The sequence below is a fragment of the Abramis brama genome, assembly GCF_963993115.1.
Source record: "Abramis brama genome assembly, chromosome: 12".
Lineage (NCBI taxonomy): Eukaryota > Metazoa > Chordata > Actinopteri > Cypriniformes > Leuciscidae > Abramis > Abramis brama.
Window position 1 is genome coordinate 2,163,429 of NC_139974.1, and position 22,946 is coordinate 2,186,374.

Sequence of the window (22,946 nt, forward strand, 5' to 3'; positions counted from 1 at the left end):
CGCAATGCAAAGTCAATGGAGACGGTTGGTTTGTTTTCCCCCTGGGTGTGGGCGTGGCCTAAATGCGCTCTGTCTCTCATGGGAGTGTCTTAACTCTGTTTTTCAACGGCTCTGAGTCTGGTCAGAGCCAGCCCATCTGGTTCCTATTAGGCATTCTCTGACTACGTCCATTTTTTTTACAGTCTATGAGACCAACACCGAAAAACAATGGGTGACTCGGTAGAGCATTGTAGGGAATTATACCGAGGAAAGGAAGCTGTAGGAGGCGACATTGGAAGAAAAGCAAAGACCAGAATTAAGTATTTGGTTACATTAAATCCAGAAATGGGTATCAGATCGATTTTAACTCCAAAAAGTATAACGTTAGACCTAATGGATTAATTAATCGGATATATGCGGGTATGGATAAAAACAATTATTTACAGCAAAGGTAGATCAAATATAAGTAGGGAATACACTGGATTGCGGGGATTCGTTTAAAGATTGAAGAGAACTGGAGCCGTGGCGATGTATGGCCTGAAAGGGTGAGTAAAGCACACAAACACGATTCATTTATTTTCCTCTCGCCGACTATGTTTTAAAATTCATTAAGAATAGTGATCTTAGGAATAGAATATAGACATCTTTTAACATACTTATTGAGAGTGAGGAGTTGTCGTCATGGTACAGAGCCCTTCCCCCCTCCCTGATCCGCCATGTTGGCAGGATTCCAGTGGCAAAACATCATTGTTTACCGGGAACGTGTGTTGTTAACTCGTCTCGGTAGTAGAGGAGGTTTTCGCAATTCCACACTGTTTTACCATGCCTGGAAGTAAAAACTGCTCCAGTGTTTGTTACAAGAAGCCAAGCGCCGACATTAGGCATTTCTCAATAGCAAGTACGCAAAGTTCGGGCTTCAATGCCAAGTCCAGCCTATTTTTACAGTCTATGAGTCCAGCTCATGACTCCCGAGGACGCGCGTCACTCAGCTCGCTCTGCTACTCCGGTTATCTCTGTATGTACATTTTAGGCAACAATAAAACGAAAGATGTTATAAAACACTACACTGCCTCTTTTCGTTTTCATTTAAAGAAATCTTAAACATTACACAAATGTGGTTCAGGCAACGCATATTTATTATATTCACTACAGGTAACGTTAGCATATTTATAACAAAACATTTTTTATTAATTGTTACTTTTAAAGTCCGCGTGAACCGGAAGTTGCAAACGACTTTTCTCCAGTGTTGTGACGTATTTCCCAGTGAAAAGGAATATTGAACAGAGGGCAGGGTTTTACTCTAGCGCTCCTCCTCTCCATCTCTGCTCATAGCAGACTAACGGTTTGAGGGGAGTGGTTAAGCGTTTCCCAACCCAAGTCCTCAAACCTACGTCATCAGGGAAGGTCCTCCAATGCAGAGGGGAGGGGCATTTTCAGATTTTGATTAAAGATTACGAAGCCAAAAAATTTTTTTGTGTGGATTGACTTGCATGGATGAATTGTTCACCACAAAACGATCAATTTAGGCAAACAAAGTAAATATGGTCAATTTTGATTTCATGTGGACTTTAAATTGTTATTTTTCGTTTAAATTTTAAAAATATTAAACTTATTAATATGGTTCAGGCAATATATTATGTGCATTTGTACTCTGATCATCACTAATAAAATAAAAATAAAATACAAAACTAAACACATACTGATATACAGTATCTGATCATCAGTAAATTTTGCCTTAGTGAATCCCAGAATCCAATGAAACTCATGAAGTTGTTATGCGACCCGCCAATAGATCCATAGAAGAAGATGCGCGTTGGACAAAAGCCGGAGCAAGAACAACCTTTGCTGAGTTTTGTTGGTGTCATATAGTGTTAAGTCCTGTTGCAGGCGCATATAAAGCTGACGGGTCGAGTGTTCGCTCCCCCTGCCACACAAATATTTTACTCCCTCTCCAGATTCGGCATAGTCGGGAGTATATATTGGTGGAAATTATAGTTTTCCAGTAGTTACAGAGGCCTGGTGGATTTATGCACAGGGATTTATTGGTTTGGTTTAGGTTAAGTCGCATGCAATTATGTATAATTCATAGTTATTACTTCAGTAACTACATGTAACCTGTGTAACAAGGACACTTTAAAATAAAGTGTTACAATGAATTCTATAAATGATATGATACTTGTTCTAAATAATATTATTGTATTAAGTAATTAATCAGAATACTTAGCAAAAGTTGCTCCTGCTCATACATAGCTCATGGACAGCTCATACTCACACTCTCCGTCTCTGCAAGTTTGGGAAGGGATTATGATTGAGATTTCGCTCGGCACAGCTACTAGAAGACCTACGGGTTGCTCACGTCAAATCTACGTCAGTGTGAGTCTGCGCAGTACGCTCGACCATCAGGAAGTAAAAGTTTCTATTTGGCTTCACTTTGTCTCCATTGAATCCAATGCTGTGTCCATTTCTTTTACTGTCTATGGGCGAAGCCACGGTGCAGAATATCTAGAACAAAAGCCGGAGCAAAAACAACCTTTGCTGAGTTTTGTTGGTGTCATATAGCGTATAGGTCCCGTTGCAGGCGCATATAAAGCTGACGGGTCGAGTGTTCGCTCCCACTCCCACACAAAGATTTGACTCCCTCTCCAGATTCAGTCGGGGGAAAAGCGCAGTTGTTACACTTTCAGAGGTGAAATTAAACAAGAAATACACATTTTGAGACGTGAATTGAATAACTGTGAGATTTTATTAACCGTTAAATCGTCCTTCTCCAATTTTCACAATTAATTCTTAGTCTGAATGTGTTGTTATTGTGTTGACTAGTCTAGATTTGACAATAGATTGGTGAAAATGATAGTTTTCCAGTAGTTATAGAGGCCTGGTGGATTTATGCACAGGGATTTATTTACTTTTGGTCTGGTTTATGGTAAGTTGCATGCAATTATGCATAATTCATAGTTATTACTACAGTAACTACATGTAACCTGTGTAACAAGGTTTAAAATAAAGTGTTACAAGGTATTCTATAAATTATATGACACTTGTTCTAAATATTATTGTATGTTTGTTATTGTATTAACAGAGATGGTGTCTTTGAGAAAAGGCTCCTTCAGCAAGAACAAATCCAAGGAGAGAGGGAAGATGCTCCTGAGAGTTAACCAATGCTGGTCAGTCCCTTTCAACTCTCTCTTCATGGTTAAATTCTGTTTGTAAATAATGATCGACTGCAAATTGTGGTGGTGAAAACTAAAGTTGTTAAATGGTGTTCAAGATATTGATGTTGATGACAATAATTGTGTTGTCAAAGAGCCAGGACAATTTGCTTCAATCCTTTAAACTGTGGTTTTGAAAGTCATATGAAGTTACAAACACAACAGATCTGTAGCTGAGCTAATGGATAATATAAATGTTGGCAATTCAATTAAATAAATATACACCCTGCGGGTTTAATATACATTATTGCAAGCGTGTAGAGGTTACGTGCGTCTCAGAGCGGCTCCGTTCACAGTAAATGCTGCTCCACAGGAACTGCTATCATGCGTGTGTATGATATGCTGAGAGTTTGGGTTGCTTATGTCATTCATCAGGGAACGCAATTTACGCCATTTCATCAGATTTGTAAAGTAACTGATAGAAAGTAGCCTACTCATAATATGGAGCTTTACTTGTAAATATGATGACGCCTTTCTGTAGCTCTGATTGATTTGAAATCTCCTCAAGTGTCAATGGGATTGGTGTATACCAACCTGAGAACAATTTAGATCACTTTACAGTAGGGATGTCAATTTTCACAAATTCCCATGATCGATCGTCATTTAAATTAACGATCAATTATTCGATTAATTGTTAGCCGTAATACTGCGATATGCGTCTAACGTTACTGCAGTGGCTATGGCCAACAGCATGACAGGGTCTGCAAATGCTGCTCAAAACGCTATATTCCTCACCAAATCAATGAGAATGGTTTTAAATATAAATAAAGGGCTAGTAGGATTGTAAAATGTTTCGATGTGATTGATAATTAAATAAATTATTTAATAATCAAATATAGCCTAACTACTAATACAACGTGTCACCAACGCCTCGTATGCGCTTAATGTGTGACAGTTGTGGACGCGCTCTTCCTGGAACAACTGTACGCGCTGAATGAATCTGCTACCGTTAAACTGGAGCACTTTGTTAGCACGTTATTTATCTAAAAGAAACGCATCCTATATGAGATTAATCAGATATATTCAAAATAAACATAATATTACAAATTATATCTGCACAAAATGACGCAAATTCATGCACAAGTGAACTTGAACTAAGTTACGTGCCATTCATTCAGAACTGCTCATGTTGTGGATGCGCTCTTCCTGGAGCAACGTGACACTGCAACTAAACCCAAATAATTCACAATTGTTCTCTTTATAATGTTATGTAATATTACAGTCCCAATAGTCATTATTAGTCGTGCTCTGCCGTTTGAGCTGCGCGCGCTGAAGCTGACGCTTTACTACAGTTCTTAACCAAATGCATTTAATATGATATAAATAAGATATAGATAGGCATACACAAAATAAACAGTATTACAACTTACATTTCCACAAAACAAAAGGCTGTGAATGCACACGCAAACTTATAGTCATGATGAGGTGTAAAATGGTCCCAAACATAACTCCGGCACGCTCGCTTTACGCACACGCATAAAGACCTGCTTAATCGATGATCGATAAGTTGTATCGATTAAATGTATTATCGACAATTAATCAATCGTCGATTAATCGTTGACATCCCTACTTTACAGTGATAATAGGAAATTACAGTAACAGAGCAGGGCTCCAGACTAACTTTTTTCACCTCCGTCCTGGAACCGTCCTGAAAAACGATTTGAACCGTTTTGATCCTAAAGTGAATGTCAACCGTCCCAAAATAAACATGTTGTTTCTGTACTTTGTTATTATCATCTATAGTCGTTACATAATAAAAACACAATTAAAATGTTTGATATATATTATATTTATTTATTTAGCTCCATTCAAAGTAGTTATCTGTAAACAGGTAAAAAAACAGATTTAATAAAAAATAACAGGAGTTAAATGCTTTTTTGTATTCATGCAGAACAAATCTTTTTTTTTTTACATATACGAAAATTAAGATAAAAATACATACAGCTCAAAACGTTTTTGAGTTGGTTGGATTAAAAAATATCAAATAAATACTGGTGAATACATATCTCAAAAATATCATCATTTTTTATTCTTTCAAGCAGCAGACATGTTTATTTGTATGAATTAAATATAATGAATCATTATTAAAGCTATTAATGAGCAGTGAATGCTTTTTTTTCTTTGATCAATATTAAGGACACAGACCACCGCATTAGGTTTATTACCCACTGTCACTTTAAGACATCGGATCATGTCCAATAACATGCGGATCTGATTGCGCTGATGCAGCACATCCAAAACACTCAAAACTGTTATAATAACCAACATAGTTTACGTGAATACTCTCCAAAATGGACATTTCGACATAATGTTGTGTGTATTTGTCCATTCAGACACGAAGAGAGCTCAATTCAGTACTCGCGCGCTCTAGTCTATGCGTGTGTGCGCACAGAAAACCGTACTGAATATAGCTCTTTTTTGCGTCATCACTCTTATTCAGATCTATATGTCTACTCATGCTCTACTTATTCTCCCAGATGTTTATATCAGTTCTGACTGGATCGCTTCCCAAATCGCCACTATCTAACATTTTTGTCTAGTTTTTATTCGTTGACGAAAATGTCAATAGATTTTCGTAATGGTTTTTCTCATTCAAAACTACTTTTTATTTAGTTATCGTCTCGTTTTTGTCTGTGAAAATAAGTCATGTGATAGATGTACCGCGAAACAAGTCTCCGGGTGAGTAGCCGGCCAGTGATAGTAACTATAGTAACAGCATGAGAAGACGCGCTCCGTTGTAGTCAGCACTTGGACGGTTAATTTTGGCATTTTCTAAGCAAGTTAACTTACCCTAAAAGGCTAGTAATAAATAAACACGCATACAAAAATGTCTTTCGTCCTGTAGGCATCCTGGAGAATATTTCTGTTCGTCCTAAACACATTTTCTGTCGTCCCCAGGACGATAGGACGCCGTTAGTCTCGAGCCCTGCAGAGATTGTTCAGGCTTTACAGCAGCTCTAGAATAAAGTTATTGTCCAGCTAAAGTTAGTTTTGATTGATTCACTTCTGTCGCAAAGATCATTAGTTATTAGCTTAGGGCTCGCTAACACGACACCGTTCTAACAGAAGACCTTGCTTTTTAAAGTCGCCATGAAATTAAATTTTACAATTTTATTTGTATATGTAATATTGCAGTGTTTATTATAAATGATTTATCTGTGCACTCCAATCTGCGTGTTACATTTCCTTATATCAGTCCCTCCAGAAAAACGCGATTATGCGATCGCATGATTCAATGCATAATCAGCCAAGTCCGCATATTTATGCGGGGGACGCATTTTTTCAAATACGCCACACTTTCGCCGCATAGATTGCAGATTTCTGCGCGCAAAAATATGCGGGCTTGCATGATTTCATAATCCCTGCATTTTAGTTGCAAAAAGTCACATATATCTTAGCAGAAAGTTGAAAAATGTTGCGTTTACACAAGCGCAGCCATTTCCCCTGTTGCCATGGGAACGTTATGAAGTGACGTAATTACGCAACATCATTGAAAAGCTGCAAACCTCGCGATGCTGATGAAACCAGTAATATCTCCAATAATATTATCTGTCTGCAGAACCGCAGAGCTACAGTTTTACCCCAGCAGTTTTACCCCGCGCATGCGCAATTTCAGGTTGTAATTCAAGCCCTATAAATAGTAATTTATATGCAAAATTGTCGCTATGCCCGTGTTGTATTCTCTGAGGCAAGAGTAATGCTGCTGCTTCTTCAAAAAACAACGATAAAACAGTCCGTTTCCGTTACATTAACCCATACAATTTGTACTAAATCTATAAAACACAATGCATTACTGTCAGTGTTGATACACATGTCAGTAATTATACACATTTTCACATTTGGTAAATATAACTTGAAACAACAATAATTTGAAAAAAAAGAAAAGAAACAAACAAAAGATAAAGGGCATCACACACATATATTAAATTAATTTAGCAGCGATACAGATCTTTGGGCTTTTTGATTTTTTTAAGAACTTCAAAAGATTCATACAGATTCAAAATACATTTTAAAGGCTGATTTAAAGGGCCAGTTCACCAAAAGTGTAAATTCTGTCATCGTTTACTCGCCCTCATGTTGCTCCCAAACCTGTGTGAGTTTCTCTGTAATGTTGAACACAAAGGAAGATAATTTGTAGAATGTTTGTAACCAAACAGTTAATGGGCACCATTGACTTAATTATTTATATATAGTGCTGTACAGTAAGAAAGACATTTCCCTCCCCAGAAATGTACATTTCTTAGAGTTAATAAACAATTAACACTGAGTGTTCACGGCACAAACAGGTTCATTGATTGTAATATTAATTTTACTAACTGATCCAAATATTCATAATCAATTATAACAAGTTATGATTATTAATATTTCTTTAGAGCTAATTTGCTACAGTAGTTTGTTTCTTTCATGCAGATCTTGCATGGACAGTTTTATCAAGTTCAATATTCACATGGTAGCCTAAATCTTTAAGTAACAATAACAGTGAAAATGTAGAGTTGGCTGTATTACAGTCAGTTATATTGTTTTACCACTAATAAATGTGCTTGTGATGTATAGCCAACTCTTCTGTTGTTTTCTCTTCAGGTTCAGATGGAGTTTCCTGCTGTTTTGCTTCGTCTATCTTAGTGGTCAGTATCATTTTTTTTTATAAATTTTACCTGTTTTCTTACCGTTTCTCTGTCGTGTCACTCAGCCAAGAGACTTTAGTGGACATTTGTGGACTGATCATGTAAATTTCTCTCCATATTACATCATCACACACATCATGACATCACTGACCTATCTCTGCAGTTCATTCTAGTTTAATTGTTTTAATTAACACTGTTCAGGAATTCACTGTAACTGCACTGACACATGAGCTACAGATTTACATTATTGTCATAAAAATTTGAAATGTTAAAGGAGAACTCCGGTCAATTTTAACATTTAACATTTTTTTGTAAATTTGGAGTGCTGTCAATACAGAGAACAACGACAAAAATCGGTGTTGCCTACACCATGTTATCCTCTTTTTAAAATTTGCACCCTGTTGACTTCAATGGGGCAAGTCTTAAACCTGCTTTTAGCCTCTTAACATCCTTGATGTGTCATTACAAGTGCACCAGCCATGTGAGTGATTCCTTCTGAGTGAACACGAGTGGATCTGACTGCAGTAGATGTGAAAGATATGGATAAAAATGATGTTAATTCAGCCAGTGCGAATCGATTGTCGAGTTCACGCACGTGATCATAGGTAACTAAGCCTACGACCTCGACAATCGATTACTGTGGACTTCGACCGAAAACGGGATGTAAATACAGGTATGAGCGCTGGCTGAAATATTATCATATTTATCCATATCTTTCACATCTACTGCAGTCAGATTCACCCGTGTTCACTCTGAAGGAATCACTCACATGGCTGGTGCACTTGTAATGACACATCAAGGATGTTAAGAGGCTAAAAGCAGGTTTAAGACTTGCCCCATTGAAGTCAACAGGGTGCAAATTTTAAAAAGAGGATAACACGGTGTAGGCAACACCGATTTTTGTCATTGTTCTCTGTACTGACAGCACTCCAAATGTACAAAAAAATGAGCTCAATGTTAAAATTGACCGGAGTTCTCCTTTAAAGGTGCTCTTTGTAATTTTTTCGTCTGTTCTAAAGCATAAAAATACCATATTATGTTTTTAGGTATTTAGCAAACATGCTAAGTTCACATACTTGAAAAGCAATGCTACAGCCATGACAATGAGCCAGATTTACTTCAGATGAGCCAGATTAACTAAACAGGGCAAATTAATGTGAGAGTGCAATCCCATAAAAGCGCTGATGGGAGTGTAAAGTTCAGCTCCTGATCCTCATTTCCATAATGACCAAAGCAATCTACCAAGAGCTGTGCAAATTAGCGTCCGGTTTAAGACTATTATTTACTGCTTTTTTTGGGGCGGTAAATAATGACGCAAATCCCAGTAAATTGACGAGCGGAAACCTTAATAAATAATCTTCAATTCATTTAAATACTCTTCTCCCATAAACACTGTGTCTGACTGGAAAACTCCTACAAAGGCATTTACAATAAGGTCTTTTCAGCACAAATTTTTTCACTGCGTGTCTTTAGTAAATCCTGACAGTAGTTTTAACGAGGGTTAAAGAGGTAGTTTAATTAGTAGTTTTAAAAGAGCTGGTGCAAGCTGTTAGTAAATCTGGCCCTACATCAGGTGGAAATGTAGCTCTTAAAGGCAATAATTGCACATTACCACTTTTTACAGTGCAGGCATATGAATATGGGAGAAACTCCACCATCAGTTCACACATATTGTGTGATGAAATATCTGGAGCAAATTAAATACTAAAATAACTCTACTAGAATATTTAATAAGGACCTCAGTTACAGAGAACAGACAGAAACACCAAATGTATTTTTTAGTATTAATACTTTGTATGAATGAATATTATACTGTATGTATTTGCAGGAATCCTCCCTGTGGGAAGCACCCCTATACCCGTGACAGGAAAAAAGGGAGGCAACGCCACCCTAACATGTGCATTTAAGGGCAATACGATATCGGAGATTAGATTAAAAAATAAGGAATACATTGAAGTTTGTGAGACTGAAAACTGCACTGGCCGAGTATTTAGAAAAGGAGCATGTGACGTGATCATCAGGAATCTGAGCTTCAGTGATGCTGGGACATACTTTCTGGAAGTCTATTACGATGATAATCAGACAGTGCAGTACACAGAACCTAGTGAATACCATCTTCATATTCAAGGTAAAGTAAAACTGATCAGAGCATCAGCATGAGCTTTTGTAAATTGTGACATTTAGTTCCCCGATCCTAAATTGTGCTTTTATAGCCTTAATTGCATGATAACAACAAATAAAATAACAAATAAAGTCTTTCTGTTCCTCCTCAGATGAGATCTCTGGGAAGAAAGGAGAGGAGCTGAAGTTGGATGTTCTGTGGATCGATGCTGATAAAGTGGAGAGAAACTCTAGTGGAGAGTGGAAGGAGGTCTGGAGGAGATATCACGGGGTCAACAGTGATCGACTGACTGATCATGATGGAAATCTGACCATTAAAGCATTTATAGCCGATGACGCTGGAACATACAGAGTTCTGGACTCTAAAAGAGAAACCTTGATCACAGTCACAGTCACAGGTGAGAGAAGATGTTTAGAAATATTTTACTGCATTTGAACAGCTGAGGTTTATTAATCATGATTTGAACAGCAAAAATTGATGCTAAACTGTATGATTAACCTTTTAATATTCTCTACAGAATCTAGTCCAGAAGGCTCAAAGGGAGGTCTAGGGGACATCGAACAACCGAGTAAGTAAACCATGAGGCATTAAGAGCTTTACAGAAACTTTAAGCAGTGATTTAACAACATTTAGAAAAAAAAAAGTGCTGTTGTCCTGCAGTAGATCTTTGAGGTTTGACTGGGGCAGTGGGACTGTTTGTGTTGTTCTGGTGGTGTGGATTCTGTTACTGCTCAAACCAAGCACTAACCTTTCAATATCTACAGCAGGGGGCATTGAGAGGCTTACAAAATATTTAAACAGTGAGTTTAAAAATGAAAAACACTTTAAAAATAATAATTGTGTTCTCTTCCCACTTTTCCTCCTTCCAGCTGTAGAGACACCTGTGATAGTTGGAGTGTGTTTGGGGGTTCTGGTGCCTCTGGGGGCCCTGGGGATTTTGGTGGCTCTGGTTTTATATAAATTTGATGTCAGGAAATGTCAACGTCGACAGAGGCAGAGGCAGAGGCAGATGGGAGGCAAGACATACGAAGCGGCCGAATCACATGAAATGAGTCAAACTGGACACCAGGCCCAGGCGAACACTGGTTAGATCCATCAGATCTGCAGAGGATTCGTTCAGCATATTTCTGCAGCTGTAGGTGTGAGACACGCATCATCTACCATCATATCTTAATTGTTGTTCTAAGGTGTGAGAGGGAAGTACGTGATTTTATCAACTCAGATGTCTTTTACACTTATAGTTATTTGAATTTATAGTTCACATAATAGTTTTTATGATGAATTAACTTTACACTGAGTCTGTCGTCCTTTCCCATGTTAACCCTTGTATGGTGTTCGGGTCTGTAGGACCTGTTTTCATTTTTTTATCAAAAGAAAAATGGGCCTGCTGTTAGTGTGTGTGTGTGTGTGTGTGTGTGTGTGTGTGCATGTGTGTGCGTGCATGTGAGAGAGAGATTGTGTGTAAGTGTGAGAGTGTGAGTCCAAGAGTGAGTTTTGTGTTTCTACTCCTGCCATTCCCACACAAGGTTGCAATTCTTAAATGTGATCTAACAAAGGTAAAGAGAAAATATTAACCATAAATGTTGTTTATATTGCTTGTCATTGGGATGAAGTAAACATCTGTTGAGTATTTTAACATAAGAATTTGATTGTTGAATTAAAAACCCTAAAATGCAGCGCTGAACACTGTCTGAATAACACAAATATGAACACCACACAAGGGATAAACATCTTTTTTTTTTCACTGCTGTTGCTTTTGACGACTTAATACACTTTTTGTATGTTTCTGTTCTTTGTAAAGCTGCATTTGTGTTTTCTTCGGGGTCTTTTTAACCTGCAAATGACTTTTTACTGAATTTTTAAAAAAATTCTCTCTTTGTACAAATGGCATTAACTTTGTACGGCTCTCAACCCTTTCTAGATCTAGACACACACACAAATAAAAATGAATTGTAATGATATCTGTTTTTATGTTTGCATGAAAAAAATAGTCACTCATGGTCCCTGGAGACCCCGCAAAGAAAATGGACAAAATTCATAATCAAAATCAGAAACAATGAAGAACACACACAGACAGAAATTAGGAAGCACACATACATTAAAGGGTAAATTGTTAGATAAATTGAATTTGGTTTTCCCTTAGTAATATTTACAGTTTTTGCTGTATTTTTTTATATTTCTACCATACTGTACATGCACACTACATTAATATTATTTTTACTTGTATTATTGTGTAATATACTAGTATGTTTTGAAGCAAGCATTTATAATCCTTCTCTTTTTTCTTTTCTTTTCTCCTTTTTGTTGAATCAGAGAGTAAGAAATACCTCTGCTTAATTTCATCTGTATTCTTTTTGGTCAGTATGATGAAACAAACACTGTTTTGTCTTTCTTTTATTATCTCTCTGATTGGTAAAACACCAATAAAAATAAAAAAGAGTTAAACCTAGAAATTAGGTAGCACACTTCTAACAGTGCTAAAAACATTCACAATACAAAATTACCATGCTCTCTCACACACACACACACACACACACACACAGGAATAAATTTGTGAGACAATAAAAACTGCTCTCTTATAATTTGTTGCATAAAATAGTCCAAAATGCGGAACCACCACAAAAATAAATTTGGTGACACTGACACATCGACAAAGTGAAGTGAACACACACACACACACACACACAGAGGGAGAGAGAAAGACAAAAGTTACTGCTTTATTTGCTCATTTGTTATGCTGTTCAGTTCATTGCATTTTGATGTTCATGTCATGTATTTATACTGTACTGTGCATATCTGTTATGTTACAGTTAGTAACTGAAGTGCAGATTACATTTGTACAATTACATGAAAAAAAGATTGAAATAAATGATAAACTCTAAAAACTCAACTTTTATCTTTTTCAGGTTTGATTCTAATGTAACATTATTGAATAAAAAAAATTCAGTAGGCCTACAAAAAATGCTAAACTTTGACAAAAAAAGTTGTTTTTATTGTTATAATTGTGATTTCATTCCTTCATTTACTTGCTGATTTATTCACTTTTTCCTTTTTATTATTATCTATTTTTATTATTGCTGTACCTACATGATATATGCACCTTATACCTTGAATATGCACACTACTGCAATGTATCTGTTGTCTTTGAGGATAGTGTATGATGTCTTTGAACTGTAAGCTATGTGTTCATGTTGAGTCGCACGAGGGAAATGAGGGAGTATTGTAGGATGTTTGTTATAATGTCTCTTTTTATTGAAATTGGTTTTTTTTTGTTGCATATTTTGTTATAAAAAAAAAGAAAAAAGAATTGTGATTTCATAATATTTAGATATGAATCCAACTGGGAAAACTGAAAAGATATCTTTCAGTTAGTCAAATAGCATAGTGGAGCTCTATAGCCATCTAGTGGCTAAAATGATAATTTTTTACTTTTACAACTACATTTTCCAAAATATGGGCAAACATTTTACACGAAACTATGTAAAATTATCCATGTTATCCCCATAAATTCAATTTAGAAATTTGGGTGTTTTATAAAGTGAATTTTACATAAAAAGCTTTTTATTTATTTATTTTTTATAAAAAGCTATTTAAAGGGGTCATATAATGCCATTTTTGTACAAGCTAATATGATTCTTTAGGGTCTAAATGAAAAGTTTGTAATATACAGGGTGGGCCATTTATATGGATACACCGTAATAACATGGGAATGGTTGGTGATATTAAAGTCCTGTTTGTGGCACATTAGTATAGGCCTATGTGAGGGGGCAAACTCCTCAAGATGGGTGGTGCCCCCTCACATATACTAATGTGCCACAAACAGGACTTTAATATTTTCGGCTCCCAAAGTTCCTTCTATGTCACCCGGTGACAATGAGCTTCTCTACTACTTATTGTGAAATTGGTTTCTTTATATTTGCTATGAGTATCATCCATACTGCAAAATCCTTGTGTTTTTATTCAACTATGTGTGGGCCTAATGAAAAATACGGGACAAATCCCGTCCCTTATTGATTTGATAGAGGACGCATCATCTTACTTGTAAATACGGGACGATTCCGTATTTTAAGGGATGGGTGGCAAGATAATTAAAAAAAAAATAGTATAGCCATTGAAGAAGGAACTCTTACAAGGCAAAGATTTTTTTCTGACAAGATTTAGTTTCTTGATTATTTTTGCATTTTCCCTTGAATGTGTAGGCTACTGGTGTTTTAAGTTGTTTACAGACCATATTGTATTGTAGGCCTATACCTCTAGGATTAAAATTACAATTACTTGACTCATTTTTGCTTCCACTCAACAGCAAATATGACCTGAATAAAATAAAATGGCTTTATTTTAAAATGTTCTGTATACACGCATTAAATCCATCACATTTAGGTTTAAAATCATGTGACTTAAAATGTTGTAAAATTAACTATTTTGCATGTATGTAAAGAGAAACTAGGAAAGCATCACATTTATGTAAATAATTACTTATTCATCAATAATTACTTATTACTATTTATCAGTAGGCTACTACTACTACACAGGTTAGAACATCATCTCAATATTGAGCCCATGTCACTTAAGACCAGCGCATGCGAATTATAACCCAAACACACCTCCATCCAGTACGTATTGGATCATATGTCATCGTCATACGTCATCGTGCTACAGGCTGCAGCGAGGGGTATCTCCAAGAAAAATCAGCAGCGCTATAAGCTTGCTAGGAACGGGCTTTCTTCATGGAAGTTTTGCTTTTGGTGAGTTAATAAAATATTAAAATCAGTCGAATCAAAAAAATTTTTTTTTTAATTTAATTAATTAAATTAAATTCCATGTAATTTTGAGACGGTCCCTAAATATGTGTGCGACAAAAAAGTCTAAGAATGCGCTTCATGTGTCTTTCACTTATAACGTACCCATGTCTTAATGCCAAAGACCGCACTATATCTTTATATGACGTTCCTAATTTAAAGTAAAATGTTATTTCTTCTGTCATCTCCATCTCTGCTGTAGCCCAGTCTATGCTATGGTACGGTTACAGTATTGGCCGCTGTGGCTCCCTCAACATAACTCGTGGCCACGACAAAAAGATGTCGTTCTCTCAAAATATGAAGTCGTGGTCACGAGAAAAATATATCGTTCCCTCAACATATGATCTCGAGGCTGCGACTTTGCATCGCGTGGCCACGACATGATGATGTCGTTACCTCAACAAAATGATCTCGTGGCCACGACTTAATATGACGTTCCCACGAGATATTATGATGTTCCCACAACTTAATATCATGTTCCCACGAGTTTATATGTTGTGGCCACGACAAAAATAAGTGAACCGAACATGTCCCCTCCCGGTCACCGTAGATCGACCCCCCTAAAGGTGAATCCTAGAACCGCCCCTGCAGCTAGTGGTTAAATGCACTCGCACTTCGACTCAGAATGCTTTTATGATGCTAGATAATTGTAAACAGCCCAATGTGAACACTCTTGTGATTCACTTCAACCTTTTCAAACTTTATGAATGATTATTTTATGTTCAAGTCAAGTGGTGTGTAAGGAACTGGAAGGCAGGCCGGGGTACGGCTGTTTCTAAAGCACACACAGCTTAACTACAATTAATCAGCCTTGATAACAAGTGTATTGACACTGTATCTTTACTTGGAATACACTTGATTGTAGACTGTACAATTAGGGTCTATTCACATGTTCTTATCCCCCTTCATCCATTAATTCCCTAAATCACTTTTCCTCTTTAGGGTTGTGGGGAGGCTGGAGCCTTTTTCCCTCAGCAACATTTTTAAATTGCCTGTTCAAATACAAATTTGTTTAATGCTTTTTGTAGAAGATTTGTTTTTGAGAAATTTACATGCGCATCATGATTGATCATTTTAAAGTTTTAGGTGATTTTATATGCATACCTGCAAACTTGTCGCTTTTCGGCGACAATCGCCGTTTTCTTGGTCAATTGGGTCATTTACGTGAATCGCATAGAACCGGAGAGTTTTTTTTTTGTGGGGGGGGGTATTGTTTCTCACAGTAACGCCTCGGTTACGACTGTAACCTCGGTTCCCTGAAGAGGGAACGAGCGTTGCGTCGAGAATGACGCTATGGGGAACGCTTTGCGTGATGACGTCTTGAAGCACATGTAAAATCAGTCCAATGGTGTGGCGGAACGTCAGAGGCGGGTGACGTCACGTACCAGGAAGCTATAAAAGCCGGCCTGAAACAGAAAACGAAAGCTTCGTATAGTCTGAAGTCGGGCTGACAGGCATGAAGGAGATATGGCAGGGCGACGCAACGCTCGTTCCCTCTTCAGGGAACCGAGGTTACAGTCGTAACCGAGGCGTTCCCTTTCAAGGGAACTCGCGTTGCGTCGAGAATGACGCTATGGGGAACGTCTATACCAACGCCTCCATAGCTACAAGTGTCTGTCCCGTGTGAAATCTGGTGAGCAGCACTAGGAAGACAAAACATGAGACCCTGGAGCAGAGTCTAGATCCAGAGAGTAGAACCTGACGAAAGTGTGCGGTGAGGACCAGCCTGCCGCATCACAGACGTCCTGTAACGATACTCCTGATATAAGGGCCTTAGAGGCCGCCATACTCCTTGTAGAATGGGACCGGACAGCCATAGGAGAAGGCTGCCCAGCCGCCTCATAAGCAAGTGAGATAGCCTCGACCACCCACTTGCTCATCCTCTGCTTAGACACTGGACCTCCCTTGTTAGGAGACCCAAAGCACACAAATAATTGATCACTTTTACGCCACAGGGCAGCTCTGTGGACATACGCGTCTAACGCCCGTACAGGGCAAAGCAAATTATTAGCCTCCTGGTCAGCATTTTGAAAGGGAGGAGGACAGAAGGCCTGCAGAACAATAGGTCTGACCACATTAGTGGGGACCTTGGGGATATAACCCGGTCTTGGATGAAGAAACGCTTTAACCATACCCGGAGCAAACTCTAAGCATGACGGAGCAACCGACAATGCTTGAAGATCCCCTATCCTCTTGAGAGAAGAAATAGCGAGAAGGAAAAGAGCTTTCAGAGTTAAAAACTTCTCAGGAACCTCCTCAATGGGCTCAAAGGGGGCCAGGGAAAGGCCTTGCAGCGCAACGGACAAATCCCAAGGTGGCACCCTAGAGCGAACTGCAGGCCTCAGCCTCCAAGTGCCACGAAGGAAACGAGATACCAAGGGGTCTTTCCCCACAGACATTCCACCCAAAGGAATGTGGTAAGCACCTAAGGCCGCCACATAAACCTTTAAGGTGGACGGGGTCAGACCTGCAGTGAACCGGTCCTGCAGGAACTCCAGAACTGTACCAATTGGGCAGTTGACTGGATCCAACCGACGGTCACTACACCAAGAAGTGAAGACTCTCCACTTCAGGGCATAAAGTTTCCTCGTGGAGGGAGCTCTGGACTGTAGAATGGTCTCAACAACCTCAGTTGAGAGACCTGACTCTATGAGCTGGGCCCCCTCAGAGGCCAAGCCCACAGGTTCCACAGTTCTGGGCGGGGGTGAAATATCGAGCCCTCCGCCTGGGACAGAAGGTCCCTCCTGACGGGTAGCTCCAGAGGAGGCCCGTCGAGGAGGGACACAAGATCGGGAAACCATACTCTGCCCGGCCAGCGCGGGGCTATAAGAAGCAGGCAAACCCGGTCCCTGCGAACTCTCTCCAGAACTCCCGGGAGCAGAGCAACTGGGGGAAAAGCGTACAGACGTAGCCTCGGCCACGTCTGCACCATAGCATCCAGTCCCAGAGGAGCTGGATGCGTGAGGGAGAACCAAAGTGGACAGTGAGACGTCTCTCGAGACGCAAACAGATCCACTTGAGCTTGGCCAAACTCCCTCCATATCAGCTCCACCACCTCGGGGTGGAGCCTCCATTCCCCGGGCCTCGGCCCCTGTCTCGACAGAGTGTCTGCTCCTATATTCTGGACCCCGGGGATGTAAGCTGCCCTGAGTGACAGTAACTTCCCCTGGGACCACAAGAGGATATGGCGTGCCAAGTTGGATAACGGGCGCGAGCGCAAACCCCCTTGGTGGTTGATATAGGCGACTACCGACGTGTTGTCCGTGTGTACTAACACATGGTGTCCCCTGAGATCTGTGATAAAGCTCCTCAGAGCCCGGAAGACAGCTAACATCTCTAGGCGATTGATATGCCAGGAACGATGATGGTCTTCCCACAGACCTTGAGATGAGCGACCCTCCAGGATCGCTCCCCAACCCGTGAGGGAAGCATCCGTCGTTAGCAGTTTGCGACGACAAGGAGCTCCCAACACTGGGCCCTGGGACAGGAACCAAGGTTTCTTCCACATAACCAGGGCACGTAAGCATCGCCGCGTGACCTTGATTGTGCGAAATGGGTTGCCCCTCGGGGAAAACCCCCTGGTCCTGAGCCACCACTGCAGGGGCCTCATGTGCAGTAGTCCAAAAGGTATCACGTTGGAAGCTGCTGCCATGAGACCCAACAGTCTCTGGAACTGTTTGACAGTGAGTAGCTGGCCTAGCTTTACACTTTTCACAGCTGCAAGGATGGACTCTATACGTGGCGGTGACAGGCGCGCCTGCATCGACACTGAGTCCCAAACCACGCCTAAAAAAGTGGTCCTCTGGAGTGGAGAAAGCACACTCTTCTTGGCGTTCAGCCGTAACCCCAGCTCTTTCATGTGGGCGAGAACAACATCTCGATGTTGAACCGCCAACTGATGCGACTGAGCTAAAATCAACCAATCGTCGATGTAGTTCATGATGCGAATACCCTGGAGGCGCAGCGGCGCCAGAGCTGCATCCATGCATTTGGTGAAAGTGCGGGGTGATAAAGCTAGGCCGAATGGAAGAACACGATATTGGTATGCTTTGCCCCCGAAAGCAAACCTCAGGAACTTCCAATGACACGGACGGATGGAAATATGGAAATATGCGTCCTTGAGATCTATCGTGACAAACCAGTCCTCGGACCTGATCTGTGGCACGATCTGTCTCAATGTTAACATTTTGAACTTGAGCTGCATGACTGAATCGTTCAGAACTCGAAGATCTAAAATGGGACGCAATCCCCCGTCCTTTTTCGGAACAATGAAGTACCGGCTGTAAAACCCGGTTTCCCTGTCGGAGGGAGGTACATATTCTATGGCCCCTTTCTCTAACAGAGTGTTCACTTCCTGTTCCATGACCAGAATCTGCTCGGGGCCCACCACTGTGGGCAGGACCCCCATAAACCGAGGTGGACGTTTTTTGAATTGTATCTGATACCCTTTTTCCACGGTCTGCAGGACCCAACGAGAAACATTTGACAGTAGCTTCCACGCTGTCAAAGATTCTACTAGAGGTACCAGCCTCTCGAGACTGGTTTCTGGATTTTGTTGTTGTTGAGCAGTCAATTCGTCGCCCTGTAACGGCGCACCGGCAGGGAACGATCGAACAGACTGCTCTAACACCCTCCTCGGAGGGGGCGGGCATCCCGAGGCCACTACGTTTCCGGGTGGTCCTTGAGATATGTGCTCGCCGGAGACCGCTGCGCCCTGTAACACCGGAGGCGGCAGGGTTAGCAGAACGGTCCCCTGAGGGTACCGAAGAGAGACGGGCACCGTAAAAAGAGGTGTTAACCGCTCTGCTTCGGGGGGGACTACCCTCATTAGTCCTGAGCCCTCGGACGTCAGGATTTCTTCCCAGCAGCCTTCTTGGCGATAATAACGGTCTGCAGATCCGCTTTACCCCTCGAGGACTGCTGGGTTTGAGCGCGCCCTCCGTGTCCCCGAGATTTTTGTGGGGGAGCACGCGAGGACACGCTCTGTTTCTGAGTGGCACGGTGCTCAGCGCTCTTTCTAGAGGAGTGAGGCTGCTCCCGCTCAGCAGCCTCATAGAAAGAGCGGCGGGGGAGAAGTTTCTGGAGAGCAGCAGCTTGCTTAGCGGCTTCTTGTGATTTTGCTACCGCAACACTAACTGCATCACCAAACAGACCAACAGTGGAGACCGGAGCATCTAAGAGAACATGCTTTTCTTTATCCTTGATATCACTTAGATTGAGCCACAGATGCCTCTCAGTGGCCACCAGGGCTGCCATAGACCGCCCGATAGATTTAGCGGTCTCCTTGGTGGCCCTGAGAGACAAATCTGTGGCTCTGCGAAGTTCGGCCACAGTGTCAGGTCCAATTCCCCCGCCCTCCTCCAAATCCCCCAATAATTCAGCCTGATAGGCTTGTAAAATGGACATCGTATGCAGACACGCTGCAGCTTGACCAGCGGCTGCATACGATTTATGAACCAGGGAAGATGTTACTTTAACTGGCTTAGAGGGAAGTGTAGGAGCTTTCAGAGAAGATGCCGTTGCTGGAGAGAGATAGCCCGCAAGCGTCTCTTCCACCTTCGGCATCTCCCCATAACCATACTCTTTATATTTAGATATTGAGGAGTAGTGAGATGTTTGTGGTGTATAAACTCTGTGAGACACTGGTTTCGCCCACGATCTCGACACCTCGGTGTGGAGATCGGGGAAAAACGGCAGGCTCCTGCGCTGGGGCTGCGCACGAGATGGCAGGAAGCGTTCGTCGAGCTTACTTTTCGAACGAACGTCCTGCCTATCTTCTGGCCACTCAATAGACAGTCTGTCAACAGCTCTAGTAATGACATCGAGCAGTTCCTCAAACGCATGAGACTGAGGTGGCGAATCCTCAGACTCAGCTTCAATACTCACAACATCCAACTCCTCAGAGCTGGATAGTTGCAGTACTGGTACCTCTATCGGGGGGGAAGAAACCGCAGCGCGTGCTTCCACACCCTGATGAGAGGCACTGGATCTGTCAGAAGGAGGCTGAGATAAGGCAGAGCCCGTCTCAACATCCACTGACAGATCCATTTGCGAACCCCAGGTCTGAGATCGCCGCCGAGCCTCAGCCGCGGCGGGACCCGAGCCCTGGGGAACGTGGTCGGGATTGAACCGAGCCAAGCGGGATCGGAGCGTACGCAATGGAAGCGCACAGCAATGCACACAGTCACCACCCTCGAGTGCTGACTGGGCATGCTCCTCTCCCAAACAAACAACACAAAGAGTGTGAGTATCACCTCCCGTTATATAACGCGGGCAAGGATGAACACACACTCTAAACTGCTGCTTGCTCGCCATACTGAATATATATATATATAGACAGACAACACCAAATAACAAGGACAGATTTCAACACAGAGCGCGACTGAAGACTCAGAAAGCTTTCGTTTTCTGTTTCAGGCCGGCTTTTATAGCTTCCTGGTACGTGACGTCACCCGCCTCTGACGTTCCGCCACACCATTGGACTGATTTTACATGTGCTTCAAGACGTCATCACGCAAAGCGTTCCCCATAGCGTCATTCTCGACGCAACGCGAGTTCCCTTGAAAGGGAACTGCCATGCAGGCTAGAATTGCGAAACATTATAGGATAATTCTTATAATTGACATTTCTCTGGGCCAATCGGAATCTTAGCACTTTTTCTCTTGGCCAATTGGAATCTTAGCACTTGCGTCAGAATCTTGAAGCACACAGCGTCAACTGAGGCTGAGCTCGCCATTTGATGAGACGCCTGGCTACCGTGCGAGTCTAATGGAAACTCACGCATGAATTTTCCTGCATTGAACTTGTTTTAGCGCCCGCCAAAGTGAAATTTTGTCCCGCCAAAGTCTTATTTGATCGGTGAGTAATGTAGATGAACGGATGCATTTGTGACAGGGCGTATGTTTAACTGAAAGAACGAGAGAGAGAGAGCCGGTCGCGCGCGCGCACTCTCTGTGTAAACGACTTCACCGTCTCCAAACTAGGCGCTGTGTTGCTCTCTCTCCCTCGCACATATTAATCAAAATAAATCGACACGGTGGTAAAAGGTCGGAAGACCAAAGTTTCATGTGGAGCATTCGGAGATTTTTTTATTTTTTTTCCTGAATTATTGCTGGGTGTAAATTGTGCTAAATAAGTTTCCTCATCTTCTCTGAAAAGCGTTCCGGACATTCAGCTGACATAAAATAACACTTTAATTAAACGAAATAAAACTATACAGTGATGAAATGTTTTCTATGTTGACACAAATCTTGGATGTCAGTGTCCAACTGCTGGGATAATCACACAGTGCGCATGACACGTCCAATTCGCGAACTAATGACTCCTTTGAACCGATTCATTTTAATGAATGGTTAAAACAACTGATCTTTCCAACAGTGAACTCAGGAGACGTCTGAATCGGTGTATAACTAATCAGTAACACTTTACAATAAGGTTCTGTTTATTACATAAATTATATAAAAAGTACAGTTTGCTAACTCAAGCTTAAACTTTAAAATAAATAAAACCACTTGTTTTGTTTTTTTTAAAGCATATGACTACATTTTTCCACACAGTGCTATCAAGAATCGATAAGAGAATCGTTAAAGAATTGGATCGATAATCAGAATCGTCAGTGGCATTATTATTGATAAAATCTTATCAATTCCCATCCCTATGTGAAGACAGTAAAATTATAATCAAACATTAAAGAACATGCATGTTTTTTTAATAGTTTTTTTTAAGAGTTAAAAGATTAAATCATTTTGCTAACATTAGGTCTTATTGTGTTCATCATTCATCAGCATGCATTGATTAATCCCATGGCATGTAGCAAAAAAAAAAAGTTAGTCTGCACCCCCAAGCCATTAATATTTACATTTACAGAATACAACTTTACTTTTTTTTCATGGTAGACTAAAGAGGTTAATAAAGTAGTGACATGTACATGATGTGAAATTAATAGTAACTTTCTGTTTTCCTTTTCAAGATTTTTTTTTCATTTTTTTTTTTCAGATTTTGGCCAAAATGGGGTTGACTAAATGATAATTTTTGATGGAATTTTAACTTTTGTGACTACTGTATTCTTAAAGTTATTTCACAAATAATTTATATGTTTTTCCAACTTGCAGGAATCAGTAAAGCCAACTCCGACTATAGTTTTTCATGAAGCTTCAAACCCCCTCCATGCAAAATGGAGGGTGTCAACATTGTGAGCGCAGAAATGGATGTT

The 22,946-nt window shown here is 40.6% G+C and overlaps 1 protein-coding gene across 1 annotated transcript; it reads left to right on the plus strand.

Annotated features, from left to right (window-relative positions):
• The first annotated feature begins 44 nt into the window (after positions 1-44).
• Positions 45-13,242, plus strand: LOC311093969 (uncharacterized protein). The gene is made up of 7 exons (XM_084131679.1): positions 45-524; positions 3,059-3,143; positions 7,770-7,813; positions 9,642-9,941; positions 10,087-10,332; positions 10,453-10,503; positions 10,805-13,242. The coding sequence occupies exons 2-7, from the start codon at positions 3,061-3,063 to the stop codon at positions 11,023-11,025; spliced, it is 945 nt and encodes a 314-aa protein (XP_083987805.1). The 5' UTR covers positions 45-524; positions 3,059-3,060; the 3' UTR covers positions 11,026-13,242.
• The last annotated feature ends 9,704 nt before the right edge of the window (positions 13,243-22,946 follow it).

What these genes read in the sequence shown, in the direction of transcription:
- LOC311093969 (XM_084131679.1), top strand. Translation starts at nt 3,061, where the DNA reads ATGGTGTCTTTGAGAAAAGGCTCCTTCAGCAAGAACAAATCCAAGGAG. An exon ending in TTGCTTCGTCTATCTTAGTG is followed by an intron (nt 7,814 to 9,641) that starts GTCAGTATCATT and finishes ATGTATTTGCAG; the next exon opens with GAATCCTCCCTGTGGGAAGC. An exon ending in ATACCATCTTCATATTCAAG is followed by an intron (nt 9,942 to 10,086) that starts GTAAAGTAAAAC and finishes GTTCCTCCTCAG; the next exon opens with ATGAGATCTCTGGGAAGAAA.